This window comes from Herpailurus yagouaroundi, unplaced genomic scaffold, assembly GCF_014898765.1.
Source record: "Herpailurus yagouaroundi ecotype Mexico unplaced genomic scaffold, PumYag 199, whole genome shotgun sequence".
In the NCBI taxonomy this organism is placed as follows: Eukaryota; Metazoa; Chordata; class Mammalia; order Carnivora; family Felidae; genus Herpailurus; species Herpailurus yagouaroundi.
Window position 1 is genome coordinate 19,232,489 of NW_024412430.1, and position 25,637 is coordinate 19,258,125.

Consider the following 25,637-nt stretch of genomic DNA (forward strand, 5'->3'; position numbering starts at 1 on the left):
TTATTTGTGCATCTTTCACCTGGCGAATTTATTGAACTCATAGAGTTTGATGATTTGTCAAGGTTTATCTTGGATTTTCTAGGTATACAACCCTTTTGTCTTCATGTTGCCTTCAAATGATGACTATGTTTAACTGTATTAATTTGCCCTGTATTTTTTTTATTTTCTAATACTGACTTTTCACGCTTTTTCCTACCTCCTTGATGAGAATGGGTTCCAACAGCAGTGCGGAGGGCATTCCACATGGGAAGGCAGGGCGTGAAGCAGGGTATGCTGGGTCCCCAGGCTGTGGGGAGGACCTCAGCTCTAAGGCTCCTTAGGGTCTCTTTGTGCTGGGCAGGTGAAGGAGAACCCGCCGTCTGCTGTGACCAGCCCAGGAGAGAGGTCATGGTGGCCCGGATTGTGGTATTGGCATGTAAAGGAGGGGAGGGGCCTAATGTTTTCAGCCTGAGCAAGTGGGGGCCGTGCCATGTGGGGAAGACTGGGTAGTGAGTATAATGGAGATCAGGTTTGGGTATGTTTGTATCACCCATTTGACATCCAACTGGGGATGTGGAGTTTGAGGTTTGGAGACTGGGCTGGAGGTCAGATTTAGAGGCCATGAATCTGAGGATGACACCGGGAGGGAGGATGGGGCAGGCCAAGTGCACTGGGGCAGGTCAGGACTTGGAGTTGGCACAAACATGGGCCCAGGAGGGCACTCAGCACTGGGCCGGTGGGGGGGATCCCAGGTTTGGGGTCTGGAAGCCAGGCACGGGGGCGATTCAGCACGAAGGGGTGAGTCCTTGTGCCCAGTGCTGGGCTAACTTCGAGGTCAAGGTCATCCTGGTGGGGTGGTGGATGGGAGGGGCTAAGGAAAAGGGTAGCAGGGACAGCAGGACTCCTGTTCAGGGTGTTGTTCTGTTAGTGGGGTTTGGAAGAACAGGACAATAACAGGGGGGCGTGAATAAGAGGAGTGCTGTGGCGTCCTGTGGGTTGACCGAGGTGCCTGCTGCCGGCTGCTCCCCTGACACCCGCCCAGGATCGGACTGTGCCCAAGGGCCCAGCCTCACTGAGCAGTGACACATCCCCCTGACTGTCCCATGTGGGAGTTGTCCTCTGTACCCCCAAGGGTATGGATGAGGCTAATGTTAACCTGGTTTACTTTTTGCTCTGCTAATTCTGTTCTTGGGTGTTTTCTTGTTTGTTCGTGTGCTACGTTGGTGCCTTTTTCCTGAAGTCCACGTCCCTTAGCCGTGCGCCGTTGGTCAGCTGGTCGTCCCTTTCCAGCTGCCTGATGGGACAAGTCCTGCTGGTTCCCAGGGAGAGTTCCGGCTCCGGGAGCTGGGTCTGTGGCAGTGGGGGTGACGTCTGCTCAGGGACCGGCACCGCCCACCTGGTCGTGCGTCCTTCTGCTCTGACCCGGTGACCTCGGGCCTGGGCTGGGAATCTGTCCTCGGAGGGGCCGTGCTCAGGCCTCACCTACTGTCCTTGCGTCCTGCTGCGTGGGGCTCCCTGTTCAGACCCCACTCTCCTCCGCTGGTTTGACAGGATATCACCTGCCCACGTAGATTGCTCTTTGCCAACGTGGATTCCTTTTTCTTCCTAGCCGGCGGGAATCACTATTGCTTCTGGCTTCCTGATGGCAGGTTCTTACTTCCTGCCGCATCTTATGGCTTTTTTCTTGTGAGTAGCGCTTTCTTGTTTCCTCAGATACGCATGTGAGCAGAGCCTGTCCCCTCGGTCGCATACCTCCCCGTGGTCACTTCCTTGGAGAGCTTGTGTGCAACTGGGGTGTTGACTCGTGCCCCCTAGCAGCATTCCCCCCACCACCTAAAAACCGGGGTCCCCAAGTCATGTTCACCCTTATCACCACCAATCACACCTCCTTCCTCCTTGGAAGCTTCCTATTTGGGGAATGGTCACTGTCGTCCACTGCCCTCCGTCCATCTTAAGCTCGTGTGTTCCTTGCTTCATCCTGGGGCTCTTTCCTGGCCGGTCTGGTGCCCTGCACCAGCTGCCAGCCCCCCTCTGTCTTCTCCCCAGGACCCCTGAGGTCCCCTTCCTCCCTCTGGTGGCCTCCCACCGGGCTCAGGGCGTGCTCGGCTCTGTGGCTCTCCTCCAGAAGACCCCGTGGTCCCGCACTGCTCCTTGCGCAGCGCCCCGCCACCCACAACCGCATCCTAACAGCCGGTGCGCCAGACGCAGACGGGAGGGTCCTAGGAAGCTCCTGGAACAGAAGGGGTTGGGAGGAGATGTTGCTCTTCCAAGAGAGTATCGGTGAATATCTGGTCCCCAAAGACATTAGTGAGGATGTGTCTCACGTGCACGGAGAACTCGGAAAAGGAACCGTGTTGGGGCGTGCACGCCTCAGCTGGGAGTGCGAGCCGGGTGCGGGCCGAACCGGAACCTGAAACTGCTCCTTCAGGGAAAGGTAGGAACTGGTCCCGCGGGTGTGGGAAAGCCCGTTGGGACCCAGGGAAGTCGGTATTTCTGTCCTGCTGCCGGGAGGAAGCTGGTGGCCAGGGCGACCGTTGGAAGGCCGGACAGACAGACCCGTCTCTGCCCGCACGTGGCACGTCGGCCCGAGACCCTGAAATTAGGAAGCCCAGATGCCGCAGTCTCCCCCTCGCCCACCACACGCGGGCCTCCTGGTCACCTCCCTCCCGGGGTATTTCGGAACCAGGGGATTTCGATTTTATTTTTATAGCATGAGATTCACCTCGGATGGAGACGCCAGGCTTGATTGATGGCCCGCGCGGCGCTGCCTCTCCCAGGCCTGCCCTGAGGTGCAGGCCACCGTGGCTTCAGTCAACGGCGGCAGGACGCCAGCTGCGGCGGCTGCGGAATCCCACAGCCGGGCCTGATTTCCGGCAGATGTCCCAGATACCGGGCAGGAGAGCATACCACAAAACCGGTTGCGTAAAGCAGGTCTGCTCAGCGTGACCTGCCAGCCACAGGACGGTCACACTGGGCCGCGAGGGTGCAGAGACCCAGGCAGATTCGAGCCCACAGCCCAGAGCCTCCCACCTTCCAGGATAGCCAGCCCGGGCCGTCAGGAGAAGTCTCTTCTCTGACTCCTGCGGCACCCGGCCCCTGGACCGAGCAGGCGGGCCGCAGCAGACGGCCCCCCGCTCCCTTCCGGGGCCAGGTTTCGCGCCGAGGGCAGGACCTCAGAGACATCAGGGTTGACGGCCAGCAGACGCGCCCACGGATGCCCGCTGCGCACTCCACGCCCGAGTCCGTCTGCCAGCCACTGTGTGGCGCGGGGGGGGGGGGGGGGGGCCGCCAGGCTGCAGGGTCCAGGGCAGGGACGTGGCAGGGTGCACGGGAACTGACGGGTCTGCTCTCCCGTGGAGCCCGTGCTCGGGCCAGCGGACCAATAAGCAGATAAGCAAGGTGATACACAATATGTCAGATGATGCCAGACCCCCAGAAACAACGTGGGGGCTGTGGGCCGGGCAGGGTGCCTCTGGTGAGCTCAGGGAGCTGCTGCGACAGGAGCCGGGACATGTGCGCAGACGGGAGCTGGGGCAGCCGGCGGCCTCCAGGTTCACACGTGCTCCCCCCTCATGGCCCTGCCGTCAGAGGGGCTGTGGCCCCGCTTCCCTCTCCCTCAGGCCACGTCCATGGTCAGTTCTGGCTCAGGCCTCTCCTGCCTCCTGTGCACCCTCCCTTCTCCCTACCCTTACTGCCTCCTCTCCCTTCTGTCCTGTGGGGGGCCCACCCTGGGAGCAGCCGGTGCCTTCTCGCCTTGGGCGGGAGCTCGCTGACGCGCTCGTCTGGGGACTGGGCTGCCGAGATCCCCCCGGGGAAACCGTGTTCTCCCAGAAAGGTGCAGGGGGCGGCTGGGAGGACCACGTCACACAGCAGACAGAGGCAGCAGGGCCGCCCCTCACCTCCACCTGCAAGGGGCTGAGCGTCTGGGGAAGGGCCATGGGCAAAAGAGACAAAGTCTCGCTTTGCTGCTCGATGGCCATGTGACCTTGGGTGTCAGTTCTGTGTCTGGGGCGCTCAGGGTGACAACGCCCGCTCCCTCTGCCTCCCTGGTCCCCGTGATTTCCATCACAAACGGCGTGTCCTTGCATTTCCAAGGGCACAATGCTTTTGATGCCTGGGCCCTGTTGCCTTGATGAACTCTCACCTTCTTGGCCCAGGGACTGACTCCTTCCGGCTACATGAGGTCTTTGGACTCCTTCTCAGCATGTTTCAGATGTGTCAGGGGAAATCAGTTCTCTGCGTGTCTGTCTGGAACAGCTTTCTGTGTCACAGACACCGCTGAGATTTCTAAGGTGACCGGGCTGTGTGCTAACCCATGTTCGCAACTGAGGCCGATTCGAGATTTCCATTTGGGGCGAGTGAAAACGGAGACCGTCTCCGCCGTTGGCGTCTAACCCAACGCACACCATGCGCCATGGGCCGAATTCACCTCTTCCTCCCTGGAGCCCACCCGAAAGGCGCGTCCACAGATCACAGATGCAGACCGGCGGGGGAGACGCATTTGATGGACGTTCCGGGCTTCTCCGCGTGTCCGTGTTTGAATGTTATTTTGGTTTTTCCTTACGAAAGAGAAAATTCTTGGGGCGCCTGGGGGACTCCGTTGGTTCAGCGTCCACCTTTGGTTCAGGTCGTGATCTCACGGTTTGTGGATTCGAGCCCCATGTCAGGCTCCGTGCTGACAGCTCGGAGCCTGGAGCCTCCTTTAGATCCTCGGTCCCCCACTCTCTGCTCCTCCCCCACTCATTCTCTCTCTCTCTCAAAAATAAACTTAAAAAATGAAAAAAAGAGAGAAAATTCTTGATCCCTAAACAGCTTATAAAAATGCTACCAAGACTCATGCCACGATGTCTTTTGGAGAAAGCACTAGGTCAGTATAACGTGTTATCCGTCTGCTAACAGCTGTCCGTGCGACGAGGCAGCCTGCTCTCTCCGCATCTCTGTATGAGTCACATCAGTGTCATTCTTGCCCCGCTGCTTACGGGGCTTTCTGAGCTCTCGGTGGTGGTGCCCTGGGCCGCCCAGGACAAGAGCGCCAAAGAGAGAAGATGCCGTCCCCCCGGGCGGCGGGAACAGAGTTCCGCCCTGCCCCCCCCCCCGGGGCCCCCTTGGAACTGCACTGCGCCCCTGCTTCTCCCAAACTCCTTTTAGCCTCCTGCCTCAGTTTCTCTCCTGTGACAAAACCCATGGTCCTAGTCTACTGACAGATCATGGAAACAGAAGAGGTGAAAGGCTTTCGGTGGTCCGTTTGTTGCCTTTTCTGGTGAGACAGTGTCACAGATGCTGGGGGCTGGGTGGGGGGGGGGAGCATTTTTGGGGGGGGGCCTCTTCTCTTTTTTTTTTTTTTTTTTTTTTTTCCAAGCTACAAAATAACTTAGTTTCTAATTTCTGGTAGAAGGGTCTTTCCCCCGAGGGAAGGCCTTGGCCAGGACGTTCCCTCACCTGCTGCTTCGGGAGGTGGTCCCTAGCCTTGCCCGCAGGAGTGGCACCTTGCAGACGCCCGGGGCCATCCACCCCGCAGCTTGTGGCCAGGTGGGTGAGGGTGGGACCCGGGCACGGGAGGCTCACACTCTGGGGGGCTGTGCAGGACAGCCGATCTGAGATCACCTCCCAGCCTGCCATCTCTTCAGAGACACCTGGGGGACGGGGGCTGTGTCCCCACTCTGTTCTCAGACCTCCACGCCTCCCGTTTCCTGAGTGCTTCAAATGCGGCGTCTGCCCACTTAAAAAAGCTGGATATGGGGGGAAAGAACCAGAAGCAGTAATTAACTTTGAATTTTTTTTTAATGTTTATTTATTTTGAGAGAGAGAGAGAGAGTGCAAGCACAGGGAGGGCCGAGGAGGAGGGAGACACAGAATCCGAAGCAGGCTCCGGGCTCTGAGCTGTCAGCACAGAGCCCAACGAGGGGCTCGAACCCGTGAACCCTGAGATCATGACCTGAGCCGAAGTCAGATGCTTAGCCGACTGAGCACCACCCCCCCCTCCCCGCCACGGCACCTCAAACAGTAATTACTTGGAAAACCAAGAGTCAGTAATCAATTAACTAGATTTAACCACTTATGAAAACTGAGCTGCATTTTCAAACGTGGTTTGATCAACCACTTTCGAGCACGTGTATTTCCAAACGACGGGGACGGGGGCTGTGTGGCTGCCTTGTGACCTATCTTTGTGGCCAGCCGTTCCCCCTCAGATGAGGAAACTGACAGAAGGCGCCTGGCAGGTGGAGCTGGGCCCCAGCAGGACCCTCTGGCCAGTCAGCCGCTCGGGGCCTCGGAGGCCGGCCCAGGCCCGGGCTGCTTATCTTCTTCCTCCTCTGCGTCTGGCGAGGAGAAGGCAGTAAAAGGAGGACCCGGTGGCTGGCTCTTTCTGCCACCTCTTGTTTTCTCCCTCAAAAAACCATGTTCTCCCAGACCAGCTGCTTATCCCCGCCTCTGCTGAATCCACCAATGGACTAACTTTTTTTAGAGCGGTTTCAGGTTCGGTGCAAAATTGAGGGGAAGGGACACAGATTTCCCATATGCCCCTCCCTCCTCCCCCACAGCCTCCAGCACCATCAGTGCCCCCTCCCAGTGTGGGGCATCTGTTACAAGTGATGGACCCCCACGGACACATCATCATCCCCCAGAGGCCACGGCATACGTGGTGGTCACTCTCGGTGTCGTATATTCCGTGGGTTTGGACAATGTATAATGATGTGTATCTGCCACGGGAGGGTCAGGCAGAGTAGTTCTGCTGCCCTAAAAGTCCTCTGTGCTCCACCTCGCCATCCCTCCGTCCTCTGTCTCACCTGGCAACCGCCGATCTTTTCACCGTCTGTATAGTTTTGCCTTTTCCAGAATACCCTAGAGCTGGAATCGTGCAGCCTCGACTGCTCCCAGCTAGTGCTGTATATTCAACAGTCCTCTCTGAGTTTCCCTGGTTCGATAGCTCGTTTCTTTTAGCACCGAGTAATACTCCATTGTCTGCATGGACCACAGTCTGCTTATCCGTAAACCTACGAAGGGACATGCTGACTGCTTCCAAGTTTGGGCACTTTTGACTAAAGCTGCTATCAATATGGGTGTGCAGGTTTTTATGCGGACAGTCTTCAAGTCCTTTGGGTAAAAACCAAGGAGGGTAGTTGTTGGATCCGGTGGGAAGGGCATGTTGGATTTTGCAAAAACGCTGCCAAACTGGGCTCCGCGGGGCCGTGCCGGTGCCCCACGGGCAGCACCTCCTGTTGTGAAGCAGTGGGATCCTGTCGTGCCTGGGTCGAGGGGCCCAGAGCCGTCCTGGTGCCAAGGGAGCCGTCAGCAGGCCTGGGTCTGAGTGAGTTGAAGAATGGTGACTGCACCCAGCTGGCAGGAAGGAGTGGGACCCGTCGTGTCCAGTGGTGTCCCCTACCCGCCCTGGGCCTGGGAACTGAGGGCTCCTTGCAGCCTTTCTGTCCTCTGTCACTCCTGCAGACGTGCAACAGTTGGTCTCATGAACGTCTATACGCCTGTGCCCTATGGCCCCTCTTCCCTGAAGAACATGCCCTTCGTCCATGCCTCTCTCTCCATGGGGCAGTGACTTGAAAGAAAACGGTCATGGCGACACACAGACTATGCTTTCTGATGGCTACTCTGCGGTGGCATTTACCTACTCGGGGGACACCAGGTTTCTGTGAAACTAGGTTTACGTGAAAATGAGTATTGACACCTGGGAATCGCACGTATGAGGGCAGTCGCACGTATGATAAACCGCTTACGAGAAACACACAGTTCAGATGCGTTCACGTGCCTACAAATAAAGGGCGAATTCCAGCCCATCCTTTTGGATTCGTGAAAGAAGTTTCCGTAAACTTATCTCCTGATTTAGATAGGTGTCTTAAGCGATTTGAATCCGCAGTGAGGTGGATCTTTCTGGAGAAATGCTATAAGGCTGAATCCTTCTTTTCCGGAGCCAAGAATTTGAGCAGGGGCTGCCTGGCGGGGAGGGGACGGTCTGCGGGGGGCTCGTGGCCCTGGCCAGGTGGAGTAGCAGGAAGGATGCCTGAGGTTCAGAAAGCTGGCATCAGAAGCTCATTCATTAACTGTGGGATTTTGTTAATGATTCAGCTTCGGTGTCCTCATCTGTAAAACGCAGACTGGAGGGTTCTACTCCATTCTCTACTGATTGAAGCGACCACAGGCTTTGAACAGGAAATGTATATAAGTGTCTCTGCAAATAGCAGATAATCAACAGGAGCGATTGCTGTTTTGCGTGCGTCCGAGGGAACACAGGCCCACCCCTTTGGGAAACAAGAAAACAAGAAAACAGAAACAAGAAAACAAGAAAACAAGGAACAGAATCCCCAAAGAAGGCGTGTGTGGGATTCAGTTTTCCAGCGTTCACCGTGTTCATCGCTTTGTTCCTGTAATGCAGCCGTCGGACTTACCCAGCTGCTAGAGAACAATGACTTTGGCTTTGCAGGGGAAGAGATGCCACTTTCCAATTCAGGTTGAGACTTGCCGGCCTTCTGTGGGCGCAGAACAATGACTCGGAGAGGCTGGGGTGCCTAGAGCAGGCCGCGGCAAGTTCCGCGGCCATCCCGGGGGCAGGGGGTTGGTCAGGGCTGGTAGGTCACGTCTCGATGAGGCAGAGGCCAGAAGCTGACCTCCTTGGATCCTCCGACGAGTGCAGTGCGATCCCTTCGCGCGGCCCCGGTCTCACAGGTTTGCCTTCTAGAATTTCACCGGGCGTGAGCCAGAGCTGGCGTGAACCAGCACCGTGATGAGCTCGCCATCATCCCCATAATATTAACACCCTCTGCCTTTCCAGAATTTCTGAGTCGCCCGTAAAATGTGGCCACAGATAGTTTTGCCCCCCAGAATGATTTATCTCCTCTGTGCCCGTTAACTCTCAGGTGCATGTTCTCTTTTTCCATTTTTAGAATGAACCACACAAAAAACATTGAACTTGTGATTCAGAGCAAAGTCTTGGCCTTCCCTTGAAGATACACCGTCTTTTCCACTCCAGACACGTGGGTTTTTATGGTTTGTGACTCGTGAGTGCTTTGCCCCTGTTTGGTAGCTGGAGAGGCCGGGGAGGGTGGTCAGTTTGCTTTCAGGAGCCGCGGCCGCCCTCTGCAGTAGACTGAAGCCTGTCGTGGGGAAGCAGGACAGGGCGCTGGTTGGGGGCAGGGGTGCGTGTGGCCATGTGGCCTTGTCTTCCTGAGGTTTTCACATGTGGGGCACGCTCGAGTTGTCACCCATCCGCATGGGAACTAAAGAAATGGGGCCTCTGGCGGGGGGGGGACAGCAATTGAAGCTGCTGGTTGTCATTTAGGACCCTCGGAGGTTGTAGTTCCTGTCTCAGATCCTGCACATGTGGTGGCAATGAGCCACTTTGTGGATAATACATATGGGCAACCTGTCAGTTCCATGCTACGTAAACCCCCCCCTTTTTTTTTTTCTTTTTGGCATTTTGTTATTGTGCTGGTCAGTGAACAATAAGCATCTGTCCCGGTTTAAATAGCCCACGAAATAAGAACCTCCGGGTTGTGGCACGTTCTGTCTCTTCCACGTTTACAAAATGGGAAGGACAAAGCTTGTCTTGGGGATGTTATGGGCATTAGACAGACATTAGGGGTGGGCGTTGGTTACAAGCAGGACCAGGAATGAACTCGCTGGTGCCTACTGAAAAGGCTGGCAGGAGTCATGTGCGGCTCCACACTTTGATTTGGATGCCAGGTTGGATCGGCCCTTTTGTGGACACTGGCCGGTCAGTGGGCTGGGCCTCCCTGTTTGTCAGTCGCGCCAGGCTTCCATGGTTGTCATGGAGACCAGATGCCCTTGCACTGGCTGAGGTATCTCTTAAAGAAGGGAAGGCCAGCTGGGGCCCCCAGACTCTACACCAGGACTACATAAGCGCTGAAGAGGAGAAGCCCCAGGTCCCAGACTCTTACAAAGGCAGTGCATCTCGCCAACGCCACCATAACTGAGCATGCCTCCCCGTGACTCGCCTGGACACGGAACCCCGGGACACTCCTGGCTGGTCTCTTGTCTAACTATACCCCGAAGCCAGGTGCTGGCTGCCTGCTGTGTTCTCAGGATGCTGGTCTTAGAGCCGAGAGGGGTCAGTGTCTTTGGGGCTTCTACAAACTAGAAGGTGAGAATCAGGCAGAAATTAATCAGACCTTCCCGGTGCACCCAAGCATTTCAGTGGGTAAGACATAGACCCAATACATACTAGTAGCATCAGCCTGGGAGAAGAATCCAGAAGAATCCTTCAGCACTCTGGACACAAACTGCTTATCACACTGGCTCACTGAGCTCTTATTACACGTTGTCCTGTCCGGGAAAGATAATAAAGTCTCTTTGGTTGAGTTTTGTTATATGCCAACACTGAGCTTTATGTACGTCCTTCCATCAGCCCTCACACTCCCCCAGGGGGAAGTAAGACGATACCCAGTTTTGAGTCAAGAAACGAAGCCCCACGCACAGCTGGTGGCAGATCTGGGATTTGGCTCCGGAGCTCAGGGCTTTGTGCGTCTCACAGCAGCAGGGCTGAGTGGGCATTTTCCAATAAGTGCTCGTCAGCCTGTGTTTTCAGCTCAAATAAATTGGACAACCGCGGGATGGGAACCTCTATCAGGTGGTTTTCTTTTTCATGGAGAACCTCTAACTTTCTCTAGCACATTGTGTGTGTCTAAGATAGAGGGTACCATTTGCATAGTTATATGACAATAAATACTTCTACTTTGGGGTTTCCGTTAGCATCTGACAAAACAGTAGTCCGCACAACACAGCTTTCTAGGCCGTCCGGCAAAGGCACTTGTATGTACCGAGCGGGCAAAGTGTGGGTAAATAATGATGGGCCAGGATTTGAAAAGAGGGAAAAAAAGAAGGACCCCCAAAACAAGAGACAGGGTCCAGAGTCAAGCTTCACTCTGCCCTCTATCCCCCAACACACACACACACACACACACACACACACACACACACACACACAGACACACACACACGACCTGCCACAGTCGACTCTATATGCATGTGTCAGCTTTCATCCAAAACCCTGGAGAGAAAGATATTAGTAAATCACCGTTTTTACATTTTTTTTTAATGTTTATTTATTTTTGAGAGAGAGCAAGAGACAGAGTGTGAGCAGGGGAGGGGCAGAGAGAGAGGGAGACACAGAATCCGAAGCAGGCTCCAGGCTCCGAGCTGGCAGCACAGAGCCGGATGGGGGGCTCGAACTCACGGACTGCGAGATCATGACCTGAGCGGAAGTTGGACACTCAACCGACTGAGCCACCCAGGCGCCCCAGGAAATCACATTTCTGTTTCTCGTGTGCAAATCACATTCCAGTCACAAAGAAGAAAGATCGAGACTAACAACGTCAGGGACAACCAAAGACCAAGAAACAGTAGGCATTCGGTCCACAGGATTTCTTTCTTCCCAACTCGCTTCTTGGTAAGAAGTCGTTTATGCCCAAAGATGCATAAGAAAAAGATGGCCTGGTGGACAGCAATCGACCATTCAGTGTGGTTGCCGTGGAAATCAGAACTAGCAGCCAATAGCGATCGCCTCCCCGTGTCCAATGTCCGGTTTACGGCAGTCCCATAAACTCTGCTGCTTCTAAGAGAATCTGCAAGGGGAAAGAGGACAGGAGGGCAGAGACAGCCAGCACCCTTCAGTATCCATTCTTTCTTTCTTCCTCTTGGAAACCCTCAGAGTTTTAACTGGGCCCACGGACTGGAGACTACATTACCCAGCCTCCTTTGCTGCTGGGTGGCACCATGTGACCAAGTTTGGGCCAATGAGATGGGAGAGAAAGTGGTTGTCCACGACTGCCCCGCCCTCCCCCTCGCCAGCTGGGAAATAGGACAGTTGGGGTCACTGCCTGAAACCCAGAGACGGAAGCCGTGAGTTAAAGTGGCAGAGCTTTCACGTCAGCCAGAGCAGTTTGACGTCTTGTAGTAGAGAGAAAGAACATGATTTCTGGCACTGTTTTTCTAGGTGTTTGTTATAAGCGGGTAGCCTACAGTCTAACTGTACAGTCAGCTAAAGGTCGGCTTCCAAAGATCATGTGTAGAATTTCCTGCCGCCTCCTCTGTGTCTGTCTGTCTGTCTTCCACATGGAGGCTGCTCATGGGCCTTGCTTTCCACACTGCGGTTAGTTCAGCAAATGCAATCTTGAAGGAAAACATTCAGGAGGTTCCAGAAGGAATACGGGACCTGATATCACCACCCTGTTGGCAACCCAAGGGTGCCGTTTGACTCTCACGTAGAAGATAAAATCCTACCTTTCCTCCTCCCTTTTACCTTAACCACGGAGCAGACATTGTGTGCATGTAGGACATAACGGGAAGACATTCATTTGACCCAGGGGACCCAAAACGACAGAACAGAACGTCAGAAGAGCGGACACAAGGGGAGCCCGGGTGGCTCAGTCCGTTGAGTGTCTGACCTCGGCTCAGCTCATGATCTCGCGGTCCGTGAGCTCGAGCCCCGCGTCGGGCTCTGTGCAGACGGCTCGGAGCCCGGAGCCTGCTTCCGGTTCTGTGTCTCCCTCTCTCTCTGCCCCTGCCCCGCTCTCTCTCTCTCTCTCTGTCTCTCCATAATAAATAAACATTTTAAAAAATTTAAAAAAAGAAGAGCAGACACAAAATGGCTTCTCCCTGAAATGTGAGTGGGGTTTGCAGAAGGAAGGAGGAAGTCCTCGTGCCCTTTCCCGCCTCACCATCGTCGGGCTGGGAGGCAGCTTGGATTTTCCAAAGATGGCTTCCGTGACATAAGCTTGTCTGCAGGATGGCCTTGATGTGACCCCTCCCCTGGAGAGTCGGGGGTCCAAATCCCTCCCTTGGATCGGGCCTAGCCCCGGAGACTGGCTGGTAGCCGCTAGACGGTTTGGAAGCCATGATGGAGGCTTCCACGTGGTGCCCTGGCGGGGGTCATACCTCAAGAAGCCTCAGCCCCAGCCCCAGGCGACTCCACATGCAGGCTCCCTGGGGGAGCAGTGCCGGGTGGGCTCACCTCCAAGTCGTGCAGGAGAAGCTTCCAGATGGTTCCAGCCCAGCCGTTTGTGGGTGCCCGGCTGCAGCCCAGGCCCCACGGAGAAGAGTCGCCTTCCTCTGTAACAGCCCCAGCGCTGACCCCTGACCCCCAGGCCCTGCGGGTGCGAGCTGTCACTCCACACCACGAAGTTTGGGGTGGCTTGTTAGACTTCAGTAATTACTGGAACAGAGTGTAATACCCTTCCCGCAGGGTATGGTTTCACAGTGAAATGAAAAGCACATCTTGAAACACATGCTTTGAGTTATTAGTCATCTGGAAACTTCCTAGTTAAAATATCGGGGTGGAAAAATCATCCCACGCGTAGAGAGCGGGTGGCTGGAGGAAAGGTCATGGAGCAGAGGCATCGACGAGGCTCCTTTGGCTGAACGCAGAGGCGCAGCGCCCTGGAGCCCAGGGCAATGTGCCTCCTTGTGCTCCGGGGCGCAGCATCGTCTTTCCGGAATGTGGCGGCAGCGCGACAGGCTGAGGGTTGGGGACCCACAGGCTCTGTGAGGGGGACAGGAGTCTCCATGTCTTCCCTTAAAACATACAGGTCCTCACCCAAGGCGATTCCTTACGTCTTCTGCCTGCCTACCCTCCAGAGCACCGGCCCGGGGAGGGGCACAGCAGTCAGAGTGGGGTCACGTGCGGAGGTCATCCGTGTGCCTTTCCCCAGAAGATGCTAGGCCTGCCGCTGAGGCCAGGGCTGTGAGATGCAGAAGGCCCCCAGGTGGTCTCAGTCCTGCACAGGCCAGAGGACCAGGGGCGCGTGTGCGGGTCGGTCAGGCCGCTGCCGGCCAGGCCCCCCCACCCGCCTGGCTGGGCCCCAGGACCCGCCCGAGCCCAAGGGCAAGTCCCGACCGTTTGGGGCTTCCCACATCCTGCTCCCGCTTGCTAAGGATTGGTGCAAACCTCAGCTTCCAATACTTTGTGTGTTGTGCGTGCTCATTTTGCGGTTTTCTTCCCCCTTAGGATAGTTTCAAATATTTGGGGGCGCAAATCCGCCGTTGGAGAAATGAGAAGCTAGGGTGCGCTGAATTCTCTGGAGCAGTGATTTGCCATGGAAAGTTTGGTTTTTGGTTCTTTAAAGGAGGGATTAGGTTCTGTTTGATATTTTCTGGTTTGCTAAGGAAGGGGCACGCTCACATGGCTCCTGGGGCCAGTCAGTCCCTCCCCTGTCTCTGCACCCCCACCCCCAACGCCGCTCCCCTCCGGTTCTGGTCTCCACCTGCAGGAGCTTTGCCGGAACCTTCCACGGTGTCTGTTGACAAGCCCAAGCACCTGCGGTAACATCCTCTTTATTTTCTTTCTTTTGCACAAAGAAGCTCAAAGTAGCACTCTCTGCCTTTGCTTTCAAGGCGGGGGGTGGGGGATAAGTATTGAACCATGGATTTCATTGAGGCCATTATTCAAATAACTACCACTTCTAATGGTCTTATGATTGGGGTAGTTAATGTTGTCGCTTTGGTTCAGCTACAGAGCCCAGCTGCTTGGTCAGACACCAGTCTAGAGCCCCGGGAAGGTATTTTTTTTTTTTAGATGTGATGAACACATCAGCAGACGTTGAGGAAAGCAGATCTATGTGGGTGGGCCTCATCCCATCAGTTGAAGGCCTTAAAAGCAAAGGCTGAGGTTTCCAGAAGAAGGAGTTCTGCCTCCAGGCTGCCTCATAGAAACCCTGCCCGAGTTTCCAGTTGGCCGGCCTTCCCTGCAGGTTTCAGATTCAGTCCTGCGGAATCCACTCTTAGCTGAATTCGCAGGCCGCCTGCCCCCACCGACTGGGTGAGCCAGTTTGGTAAAGTCAATTCTCTACACTCGCCCTGCTGGTTCCGTTTCTCTGCAGCTCCCCACCGAGCGCAGTGGCTGTGTGTGTGTTCTTAGGGGATGCCTGCTGAGGAATTTAGGGTGAAGTATTGAGCCCGTAACTGCTTTTCAACCAGTTCGCTGAGAGACAGAGAGGCGGTGGGGGGAGAGGGAACCGGATAGGCGTAAAGGGATGTGAGAAAAGCGTCACTCGCTGAGCCCAGGAGATGTTCACACAGCGCGCACCGCACGGCCTCCGGCTCCTCTGCGTGTGCAAACATCTTCCTAACCCTCCACCTGCGTTTCCACTGGGGGCTTCGCGGGGGAGGGCGGGGCGGGCGCGGTCGCCGGGTCACACACGTGTGCCCGGCGTCCCCCAGGCCGCAGCAGGGGTGAGGGTATGGGGGTGGAGGGCAGAGTGGTGGTCTCGAAAGGCCCCGGGCCTGCCGCGTGTTTTGCCCACAGGGCTCTCGGTGACACCTCCCCGACGGCCAGAAGACCAGTCTCCGTGGCCCGCCCTGCGGCCCTGAGCCTCCGGCGCCGAGGAGGGGAGCGAGGCTGTCCCGTTGGGTCACGGGGAGGAGGCGAGGCCCCTCTTCCGGCCCCACTTGTCTGCCTGTCCTGGCTCCTCTGCGCTTGACCCAGTTGTCATTGGGGTGAGCCGGGCTTGTGGCGGGAATCTGAAACATGACGTCGTCACGCGGGAAGCAGATGCCACCCTGGGCAGCTCCGTGGACAGGGGACGACGGTGGCCGAGAGGGGGGACCAAGGAGCCCCGCCAGACCCCAAGGTGGGGGCGGGGCCTGAGAACACACAGAGCAAGCGCACACCTGCTTGTCCGGGGCCGGGGAGGGACGGCAGAGTGACCGCCACTGACCACGCTGACGGCCTGGCTTTCCCCAGCTGTGGACACGTGACAGCGCCCCGGCCGGGCCAGCTGGGCACCGTCATTGGCCGTGCCACCGGCAGAACCTCCAGAGCAAAACCCAGAGCCTCGGGGTCCCGGGGACGGGGCGGGGGCAGCAGAGATGCTCCGGGGCAGAGTGGGCTTTTGTGTCTCCAGGTGAATTCTTACAGAATCTGGCTTTCTGTTTTTATTTTTAAATTTGTTTAATGTTTATTCATTTTTGAGTGAGAGAGAGAGAGAGAGAGAGAGAGAGACAGAGTGTGAGCAGGGGAGGGGCAGAGAGAGAGGGAGACACAGAATCGGAAGCAGGCTCCAGGCTCTGAGCCATCAGCACAGAGCCCGACGCGCGGCTCGAACCCACGAGCTGTGAGATCATGACCTGAGCCAAAGTCGGACGCTCGACCGACTGAGCCCCCCAGGTGCCCCAGGAAATTTGGCTTTCTTAAAAACAACACACTTTGGCGGGATCTGGACACGGAGAAGGTGGTCATTGCCCTGCTGTGGTGGACAGAGGGCACGGCTGCCTTGTCAATCATTTTGGTTCTTGGTTCAGGGGATAATCAGTGGGGAGAGGGTCCTGTGATTGTGGACAGGCTGTCGGCAAAGACGGGGGCACCTGTCACGGCAGTGACAAATACCATCTACTCCACCGCACGGAGCCCCGCAGACGCCCCGGGTCACATTTCCGGGAGGAGTCCGTTACCTGGGACCTCTGCTTGGCGTCTCAGAAGCTGAGACCGGGTGGCAGCTGGACAGTGGGACCGAGGTCTCACTGCTTCCTTAGTAGTGTCCGTGGGAGCCACTCCTGGCTCTGGAGCCACCGCAGAGGCAGTCACCGGCTCAGCGCCTCCTCTCCCGGACAGCTGGAGTGCTCTGCTTCGTCCACTGCACACAGCCAGGAACGTTCCGTGCTTTTAAAAGCCTCGTGGGTGGGACGCCGGGGCGGCTCAGTCGGTCAGGGGTCCAACTTTGGCTCAGGCCACGATCTCACAGTTTGTGGGTTCGAGCCCCATGTCGGGGTCTGCCCTGACAGCTTGGAGCCTGGAGCCTGCGTCGGATTTTCTGTCTCCCCCTTTCTCTGCCCCCTCCCCTGCTTGCAAGCATGCTCTCTCTCAAAAATAAATAAATAAACATTTTTCAAAAATAATAGAAGCCTCGCAGGATTAGATGGGACCAGCCGAGTAAGGGACCACAACCACAGGTCTGACATCATCACATCCCCGGCTGGCCTTGGGTGGCCCAGAACCCTGCCCGCCACAGCGGGACTGGCACCCCCAGGGATACATCTGTTTTGTCCGGTATGGCCAGATTCAGTTGTTTGCATTCCCCCAAACATCAAAACACCTGTTTCATATTTTTGAGCTCGAGGAACATGGAAACACTAAGGTTGTCTATGCTCAGAAAGAAAAACTCAAATCTCTGCCCACAGCCTGGCCCTCTGTGGGGTTCTGCTGTGTTGTATTTCGGGACCCCCTACGACCCGAGGCAGGTTACCGCCTTCACGTGACTCTTTCTGTGTCCGATTATAAAGAACACTTTACATCACTACTAAAGTCACAGGTGTGACGGGCTAGTTATCTTTTGTTTTTACGACATGCTCTAAAATAAATACACAGCTTTTAGGTTACCATCTTTGCTCGTTTCACATCTTGAATCACCCTGGGAAATTCTGCTTTGCTCTAAAGAAGAGATCTGTTTCGGCAAATTTCATGGAAATATTACTCTACGGGGAGAGGATTTTACGCCGCTCGCTGTATCTAATTCTTAGATCAGGTGCGTGTTTTGAAAGCGTTCCATGGAAACTTCTTTCCCCGGGAGGTGGGGTCTTACAGGCTTGGGGGTCCGGCCCAGCTGCCAGTTGCGGTTGCCAATTCCCCACCAGACCTGGAGGCATGCGTTTGGGAGAAGTAGCCGACACTTTCAGGCAACCCTGCCACTGCTAACGGGTCTGGCAAGTCCCGCGCCCGGTGCCGTCCCTGCGGGGTGAGCGCTGAGATCGGCCCATGCGGATTAGCTGAGCCCGGGACAGGGACCGCCTGGATGTTGACTGAGTGCAGACGCACCCTGGAGATACAACAGATTCCTTCCAGACCGCTGCAAGAAGGCGGGTACTGCAGTCGTGCAGGTCGGATGAATTTCTGGGTTTCCCAGGGCATAAAAAGTCATATCTGGGGGCACCTGCGTGGCTCAGTTGCTTAAGCGTCCTGCTCTTGATTTCAGCTCAGGTCATGATCGCACGGTTTGTGACTTCGATCCCTGCATCAGGCTCTGCACGGATTGCACGGAACCTGCTTGGGATTCTCCCTCTCCCTCTCTCTCTGCCCCTCCCGTGCTCATGCTCTCTCTGTCTCTCTGTCTCTCTCTCCAAATAAATAAATAAACTTCAAACAACTTATGGCTGTACTCTCCTGTAGTCCAGTCAGTGTGCAATAGCATTATGTCTAAAAAACGCACATACCTGAAGTACATGAAATATTAAAAATATTTTATTGCTAAAACTTGCTAGCCATCACCTGAGCTTTCAACCAGCCGTAATCACGGATCACAGATGGCTGTTAACAAATATAACAATTAAAACATTCGAAATGTTTTGGGGCGCCTGGGTGGCTCAGTCGGTTGGGCGTCTGACTTAGGCTCAGATCATGATCTCACAGCTCATGAGTTCGAGCCCCGCATTGGGCTCTGTGCTGACAGCTCGGAGCCTGGATCCTGCTTCGGACTCTGTGTCTCCCTCTCTCTCTCTGCTTCTCCCCCACTCACATTCTGTCTCTGTCTCTCCCAAAAATAAACATTAAAAAAGAAAACATTTGAAATATTTTGAGAATGACTACAATGTGACACAGAGACGCTAAGTGAGTAAATGTTGGGAAAACGACATGGGGAGACTTGCCTGATGCAGGGTTGACACAAACCTTCCCTTTGTAAAAAGCAAGATATCTGTGAAACTCAGTAGAACGGGATGCCGGTAAGACCGAGCCCCCGGGCCGACGTGGGTCTGGTCCAGGAGCCGAGCCCTCCGTGCCCGCTCCTCCAGTTGGAGGGACAGAGATCCCGGCCGGGTCAAGTTTCTGGGATGCCGCGCGGTCTCTCTCTGAGCTGAACGCTTGGCTGTGTTTGTGGCCCAGGTGAGCCCCACCTGCCCCCCACGTGAGTGTCAGGCCGTGATTGAATTTATTACTTATACCCTGTGGACTCTGCGTGACTTCGAAGGGCCCGCCGTGCTGATGGTGCAGGCATTTTGTGGGGTTTAGGGGTGCAAGGAGCGGGTCACATCCCTACCCTGGTCTGCAGGCTCCTTCACGAGGTCTGGAGTGGGGAGGGCGGGGGCTCTGTACAGAGTGTGGAGGCGGGCTTCTGGGGCGGGCACCAGACCAGTCTGTTAAGTCAAGGCAAATTACTCCCTGGGCCTCAGTTTCCTCATCTGTGGAATGGACGCGTAAAGGATCCCGGGGCAGGTGGTCAGTATTACGTAGGGTAATGTGCTCCCGGAGGCATCTGCACAACGTTATAGTTCATCCTGTCGATTGAATCATCATTTCTGACACATCGAGAGAGACAGGAGTTTCAGATTTCATTGTTCACACTCTCCCCAGTATCTGCTTTGAGTTAAAAAAAAAAAAAAGGGCCCGTAATCAAAGGTGGGCAGCCCTCCCTCCCCCAACACACACACAGTGGACTTGACCTTGCAGTCAATCTCAGGGCTCCGTACGAAGAGCTGACCCCAGACTCACATCCCACACACTTTGACCGCAGGGGCCCCTGCCTTCCCGACGGGGCACCTGGATGAGCCCTCGCCGTCTTCCCTTTGGATTGAGGCAAGACTGGGAGGGAGGGGGACAATTCCACGTTGACACCCCGTTTATTCCCCACGAGCAGGTCCTGTGTTGGACGGAACAGAAGTTACTGTGCCCTGCTAACACTTGCTAGGGATTCCGGGTGGACCTCATTACCTCGGGGATAGAATCCGATCTGTGTTCGCTTCTAGGACATTCTCCCATCAATTCAGGATGCCTGGGCCATACGGACGACCCAGTCTTTTGAACTTTCTGCTGTCTGCGCACCTGCTGGTGGCTGGAAAAGTACCCCCCCAGTTCGGTGACGGGCCTCCCTTTAATTTCATAACATCAAATGGGGTCCCTCATGTTCCAGCCGTCCACTCACATTTCCTGGTCCGTTCATGTCTCGTCCTAGAGGGTCCAACCTCCCACAGCCTCCTGCCCGTCTTCTCTCTTAGCTGATCACCTTGCTTCCTGTTTCACTGAAAAAGAAAAAAGGCAAAAAAAAAAAGAGCCGTCACGACACGTTCCTCCCGTCCCGCCAAGCAACACACAGGTGCATCTGACGACGGATTCTGGCTTCCCTCCTGTTACCGTGAACCGTCCGCTCTCCCGTCTAGACAAACGTCTCTTCTTGTTCATTAGATCCCACGCCTTTAGCACACCGGTCCGGAAACGCTCCCCTCTCTCTCCTGCATAGTAAAACTTCTCCGCTCTTGTGGAACACTTCCATCTGCCTAGCCACACACGGCACTTTCACCATTTAGAAGAAGAAGAGTAACACAGAAACACAGTTTTGACTTCACATCCATCTCCAGCTACAGCCCTGTGCTCGATCTTGTCTACGCTTTTCCTCCCCGTATCAAAGGACACGGATGCCTAGAACTGCGTCTCCCCAGATGCCTGCCGCCAGCATTCTGGTGAGAGTCTTCATGACACGTGGAGGACAGAGGGATGTAGGGCTCTCACTTAGGAGCAAGTAGCTCCTGGGCATCCTGACCTCCTTATTCATGCCTCAGGGCCTTTGCACATCCTGTTTCTGCTGCACAGGAACCTTTTTCCCCCAGAGAGACACATGGCTCACCTCCTTCTTTCCAAAAATGCCGTCATCTCACCTGGGCTGTCCTGACCATCCTCTTTAAAATTTCAGTCTGCAGCGCTCCTGGGTGAGTCCGTCGGTTAAGCATCTGACTTCGGGTCAGGTCATGATCTCATGGTTTGTGAGTTCAAAGCCTGCATCGGGCTCTGTGCTGACAGCTCAGAGCCTGCTTGAGATTCTCTCTCCCTCTTTCTCTCTCTGTCTGTCCCTCCTTAGTTCGTGCTCTCTCTCTCAAAATAAGTAAACTTAAAAAAAAATATTAAAAAAATTTTTTAAACTGTTCTTTCTCACACTCCCAAGGCTTTCTAGTTCCCTTTCCTGACTTACTTTCTTTTCAAATGTTTATCACCTTCTTATGCAAATTCATATTTCTTTCTTTATTGTTTGTCTTTCACCGGAACTTACACGCCTTTGGCAAAGGGCTTTCTGTCTGTTTTACCTGCTGTTAAGACAATGCCTGACATAGACTTCCAATTTCTTGCTGAGTGATCCAAATGAATGAATACGATGTTATTCAAAGCACTTTGTGAGGCGTAACTCCTAGGTTCTGGTAAGTCGAGCTTTCATTATTGTCATCGTTTAGATACCCTGTTTGTTTTCATTTCCTATTCGAGTTCAGAATGGGTGAAGAGAGGGGCGCCTGAGTGGCTCCGTACGTTGAGCGTCCGACTTCGGCTCAGGTCGTGATCTCGCAGTTCGTGGGTTCAAGCCCCACACTGGGCTCTGTGCTGACAGCTCGGCGCCTGGAGCCTGCTTCGGATGCCGTGTCTCCCTCTCTCTCTGCCCCTCCCCTGTTCTCACTTTCTCTCTCTCTCAAAAATAAATAAACATTAAAAACAATTAAAAAAAAAAAAAGAATGGGTGAAGAGATGGTGAAAAATGTCCAGATTGTAGGGGTGTTTGTTTGCTTATGGCTATTTCCTTTGTTTCTGGTTTTTGTTACGGATTTCTGTTTTTACTTCAGTTTGCCTGGAGTGTGATGTTTGCCCTTGTTTACCTTCTCGAGTGTTCCACGGCTCTCTGTATTCTCCATTAGACGGTCGATTTGTCTGCATTATTGTCACTTGGAAAAAGTGACTCATTATGTTATTTTGGTCTTCCAAAATTTATTTTTTGTCCCCTTACTCCGTTACGAACGGAGTGGCTCAGCTCTCTGTTACTATGCCTTCTGTGTATCTTTCCTTGTAGGGCTGGTTTTAGCTTTCAGGAAGAGTGGAGCCAGTGCATTGGGGAGCGGATATTCATAACTGTCAGGCACGGGCACCGTTGTGTCTCAGCTCCGGACTGTGCCCTTGTCACTGGGAAGCGTCCTCCCTTGTCTTTCTCGACGCCATTTTCCTGAACCCTCCCCTCGTTAGACTGTGACCTGCTTTCTTTCCCTTCTGCATTCGCTGCTGTACCTCTGCTCACCCTTCTACCTTCAAGGATCTTGACTCTATTCAGGTATATTTCTAGCACACAGCACGCTGCTTGGTCTTGCTTTGTGACCCAATCGTAGAGTGTCTTTTTCTTTATATGTTAATTTAACGCATTTACATCTGCTTGTTTGACGTCGTTTTATTTCTGTTTCATATTATGCATTCTGTTTTTAATAGCATTTAAATCTTGGAAGCCTCGATGTAAAGGCTTCCTTTGATAACTCGTTAAAGTTATAATTAAATCCCAAGCCCTTAATCCTCCATTTCTTTGGATAAAATCCACTGACTCCTTGTCATAAGCAGTGACAAGTGTATTATACTTCCTTCCCTCCCCCACCGCCAACAAGCCATTTTAATCTTATTTTTTTTCCCCCTAATATTTCCTCTCGTATTTTTAAAAATGTATTTCTCAGGGCACCTGGGTGGCTCTGTCGGTTAAGCGTCTGACTTCAGCTCAGGTCATGACCTCTCAGTTCTTGAGTTCGAGCCCCGTGACGGGCTCTGTGCGACGGCTCTGAGCCTGGATTCCGTGTCTCCCTCCCTCTCTAACCCTCCCCTGCTTGCACTCTGTCTCTGTCTCTCTCTCTCAGATATAAATAAACGTTAAAAAACTAAAAAAAAAAAAAAAAAAAAAACCTATTTCTCTTTTAACTCATCCATCAGTTTTAGTGATCCGTCCTGATCTCTGGCTCTCTAATGAGGAAGCCACCATGCCTACAGTACGTATCAAATTTTATCTACCCTCCTCTCTCAGTTACTGTTATGTAGCTGTTACTGCATTGTCACTCTTGTCCTGCATTCTGTTCAGTATCCACGGTCCTAGCTTTGTTTTCCCCCTCGCCCAACAGTTAGGTAGGCGGTGCTCACAGCCTGCCCTCCGCTCTTGCTTCTCATCCATCTGCCCACGGTCTCAAGTGTCTCCTACAGAGGTGTCTCAGATCATTGTGTATTAAAAAAAAAAATACCTCTGGCCTCTGAATTGAACAAGAGCCTGCTTGAGTTCAAATGGCCTTGGCTCTGTTCTCTGCCCTTGAGGACTACGCGGACTTCACTGAACTGTCTTCCAACGTTAGCCAGCTGCTGTTGGAGTCCAGCTGGAAGCTTCTCGGGTCCGAAAACACGGTCGTCTTGTAGGATGTGTCTCAGCGTTGATTGTTCCGTGCCGGTTGCTCCTAAGACACTAAGGGAGCGTATGTCTTTGTGAGTTGAGGAAAGTGTTCTACGATTATATGTTAAAATATTTATTCCATCTCGGGGCGCCTGGGTGGCTCAGTCGGTTAAGGATCTGACTCTTGGTTTTTGCTCAGGTAATGATCTCACGGTTCATGAGGTCGAGCCCCAAATCGGGCTCCGCTCTGACAGCGTGGAGCCTGCTTGGGATTCTCTGTCTCCTTCTCTCTCTGTCCCTCCCCCACTCATGCTGTCTCTGTCTCTCTCAAAATAAATAAATAAACTTAAAACAAATGTTCCGGGGTACCTGGGGGGGTGGCTCAGTCAGTTAAGCGTCCGACTTCAGCTCGGGTCATGATCTCGCAGCTCATGAGTTCGAGCCCCGCATCGGGCTCTGTGCTGACAGCTCGGAGCCTGGAGTCTCCTTCGGATTCTGTGTCTCCCTCTCTCTCTGTCCCTCCCCTGCTTGCACTCTGTCTCTCTCTGTCTCTCAAAAATAAATTAAACTTGAAAACATTTTAAAAACTAATTGTTGCATCCTATTATTTAAGCTCTCTGCTCTAGGGACGGTGTGGGTATGTTGGGTTCCCACTGTCGGTCTTGCCCATCTCAGACTTTCTCTCCAGTCCCTTGGCTCTCACCTCATTTCCTTCCGTCCTGTACTTCCCGCCCTTCTGATGCAGCACCGATGTTCCTTGTATTTCTTCCAAGGTGCCTTCATTCCGGGAGAAAGGCGCCTTTCTCGAGCTCTGCTGACCCCTGGTTTACTCCTACCCGCCTCCTTGTCCTTCCTGGAAACCTTGTATCTTCTCTTTCCCATTTGCGTTACCAGGGCAATTTCTTCATTGCTGTGTTGACTTCATGGCGGTACGTTCCTTCACAGTTCATCAGCTCTGTATCAATATTGTTTGGGGGCGGAGCGGGGGAGAATGTTCTTTGTCTGAAACTTGATTTTTCTGTTGTGTTCTTCCTTTCATTTCATGTAGTTTAACTGATTAGATCCCATATCCCCATTTCATTATATATGTTTAAAAGAGATGAGTTCTTCCTGGAGAAGTCACTGCGAAGTATTTCCCAGAGAAAGGGGGACGGGCTGTTCCTCGTTTGCAGGGCTTCCTTTGACGACGCGGGTTCGGGTGCGCCATGGGGTTATTTTGGTCTTCGTTTGCCCCACCAGCAGAGATCGTAGCTCGGAATCCTTACTCTCGGAACCCATCCTTCCTCACCAGCAAACATGGTGTGTTTTTCTGCCTTTCCAGCTTCGTAAGCACTTGCACAAATTACGATACGGCAAAGCACACCTGCCATCCGATTTTCATGATTGCCAACGAAGCAATCCAGGAGCATCACTGACTCTGAGACGGCTTCTCCACCGGGTTTTCTGGTACCTTCCCTCCCACGTCTCCAAATGCCCTGTTCGACCACCGCTGGCTCCGGGCAGTGCCCCATTCTGTCTCACAGCTTGGGGTTTTGAATCTCTCCAGAGTCACCAGAGAGGTGGTTTCTGCTTCCCATCTTCCTCGCTGCTGTCGGATCTCGCAGAAACCACGAGAGAAACAAAGATTTTTTTGTGCCGTCGTGTGAAAACCAGATACCGTGGCGTTCGGACTAAGTTTAGAATAACTCGTTTGGGGTATCCCTTATCAGGTTACATCTTAGAACTCCCCAGACAACTTGAAGACCTGCGGTAAACCTGTTCTTTGATATGCTTTTATCAGAGCTGCTGTTTCTCAGAAGAAATGGATTTGCAAATGCATCGTAGGCACCGAGGGCTTCCAACCACACTCCTTCGCTCCAGCAGCTCCTCTTGGAAGAACCGCCCTACCTGCTGGAGCCATAAATACTCGGCGGGAAGATTTCATCAAGAAATTACGAACGTGGGTGAATAAGAGCAAATAAAAATTTTTTTTCCTAAAAAACGCCCACTCATAATAAGTAGCAGGTGTATGCATGGCTATCGTCATATCCGGAGATGCAACTAAACAGACACGCGGGAGTTGTCAATACTTTAAATAACGAGGACGGCTGTCCGGCCTCAAAGCTTATTTTAAACTCGTTCGGGACAGCATCATTGTATCCACGGCACAGGAAACCCCGCGCGGGGTAGCGCTCACCAGGTAAACGTAGCCGACTTCTGTCCACGATGGTGACAGGTGCACGAAGTCCGTGATGGTAACAGGTGCGTGATTGCAGCCTTCTCCAAGTCGTGCCGTAGTGTCCCACAGTGTCCTTCTCCCTGGGGTGCGGCCCCCAGGCTGGCATTCAAGACCTTGCAGCCACTTTGTGCAGACGCTTTCACTGCCTGTCTCTCACCAGCCTTCGTCTCAGACTTCCCCGAGTGGATGGAAAGAGGGCTCCCCGGGGCACCTGGCCTCCTCAGTGTCGGGAGACCGAGCAAGTCTTGACTTAACGCCTCAGTGCTTTCCAGTTAGTCTTGTCTGCCTGTCACACCAAGTGGAGGGAAATCCCTGGAGAAAACACAGCAGGG

At 54.0% G+C, this 25,637-nt stretch overlaps 1 protein-coding gene across 5 annotated transcripts in view; it reads left to right on the plus strand.

Annotated features, from left to right (window-relative positions):
- AUH (AU RNA binding methylglutaconyl-CoA hydratase) overlaps positions 1-24,855 on the plus strand; it is a 327,291-nt gene extending 302,436 nt beyond the window's left edge. For all 5 annotated transcript variants that reach the window (XM_040449515.1, XM_040449516.1, XM_040449517.1 and 2 more), the window contains one exon: positions 24,409-24,855. In XM_040449515.1, the coding sequence (XP_040305449.1) occupies positions 24,409-24,840 (432 nt within the window). In that variant the 3' untranslated portion in view covers positions 24,841-24,855. The remainder of the gene's footprint in view (positions 1-24,408) is intronic.
- The last annotated feature ends 782 nt before the right edge of the window (positions 24,856-25,637 follow it).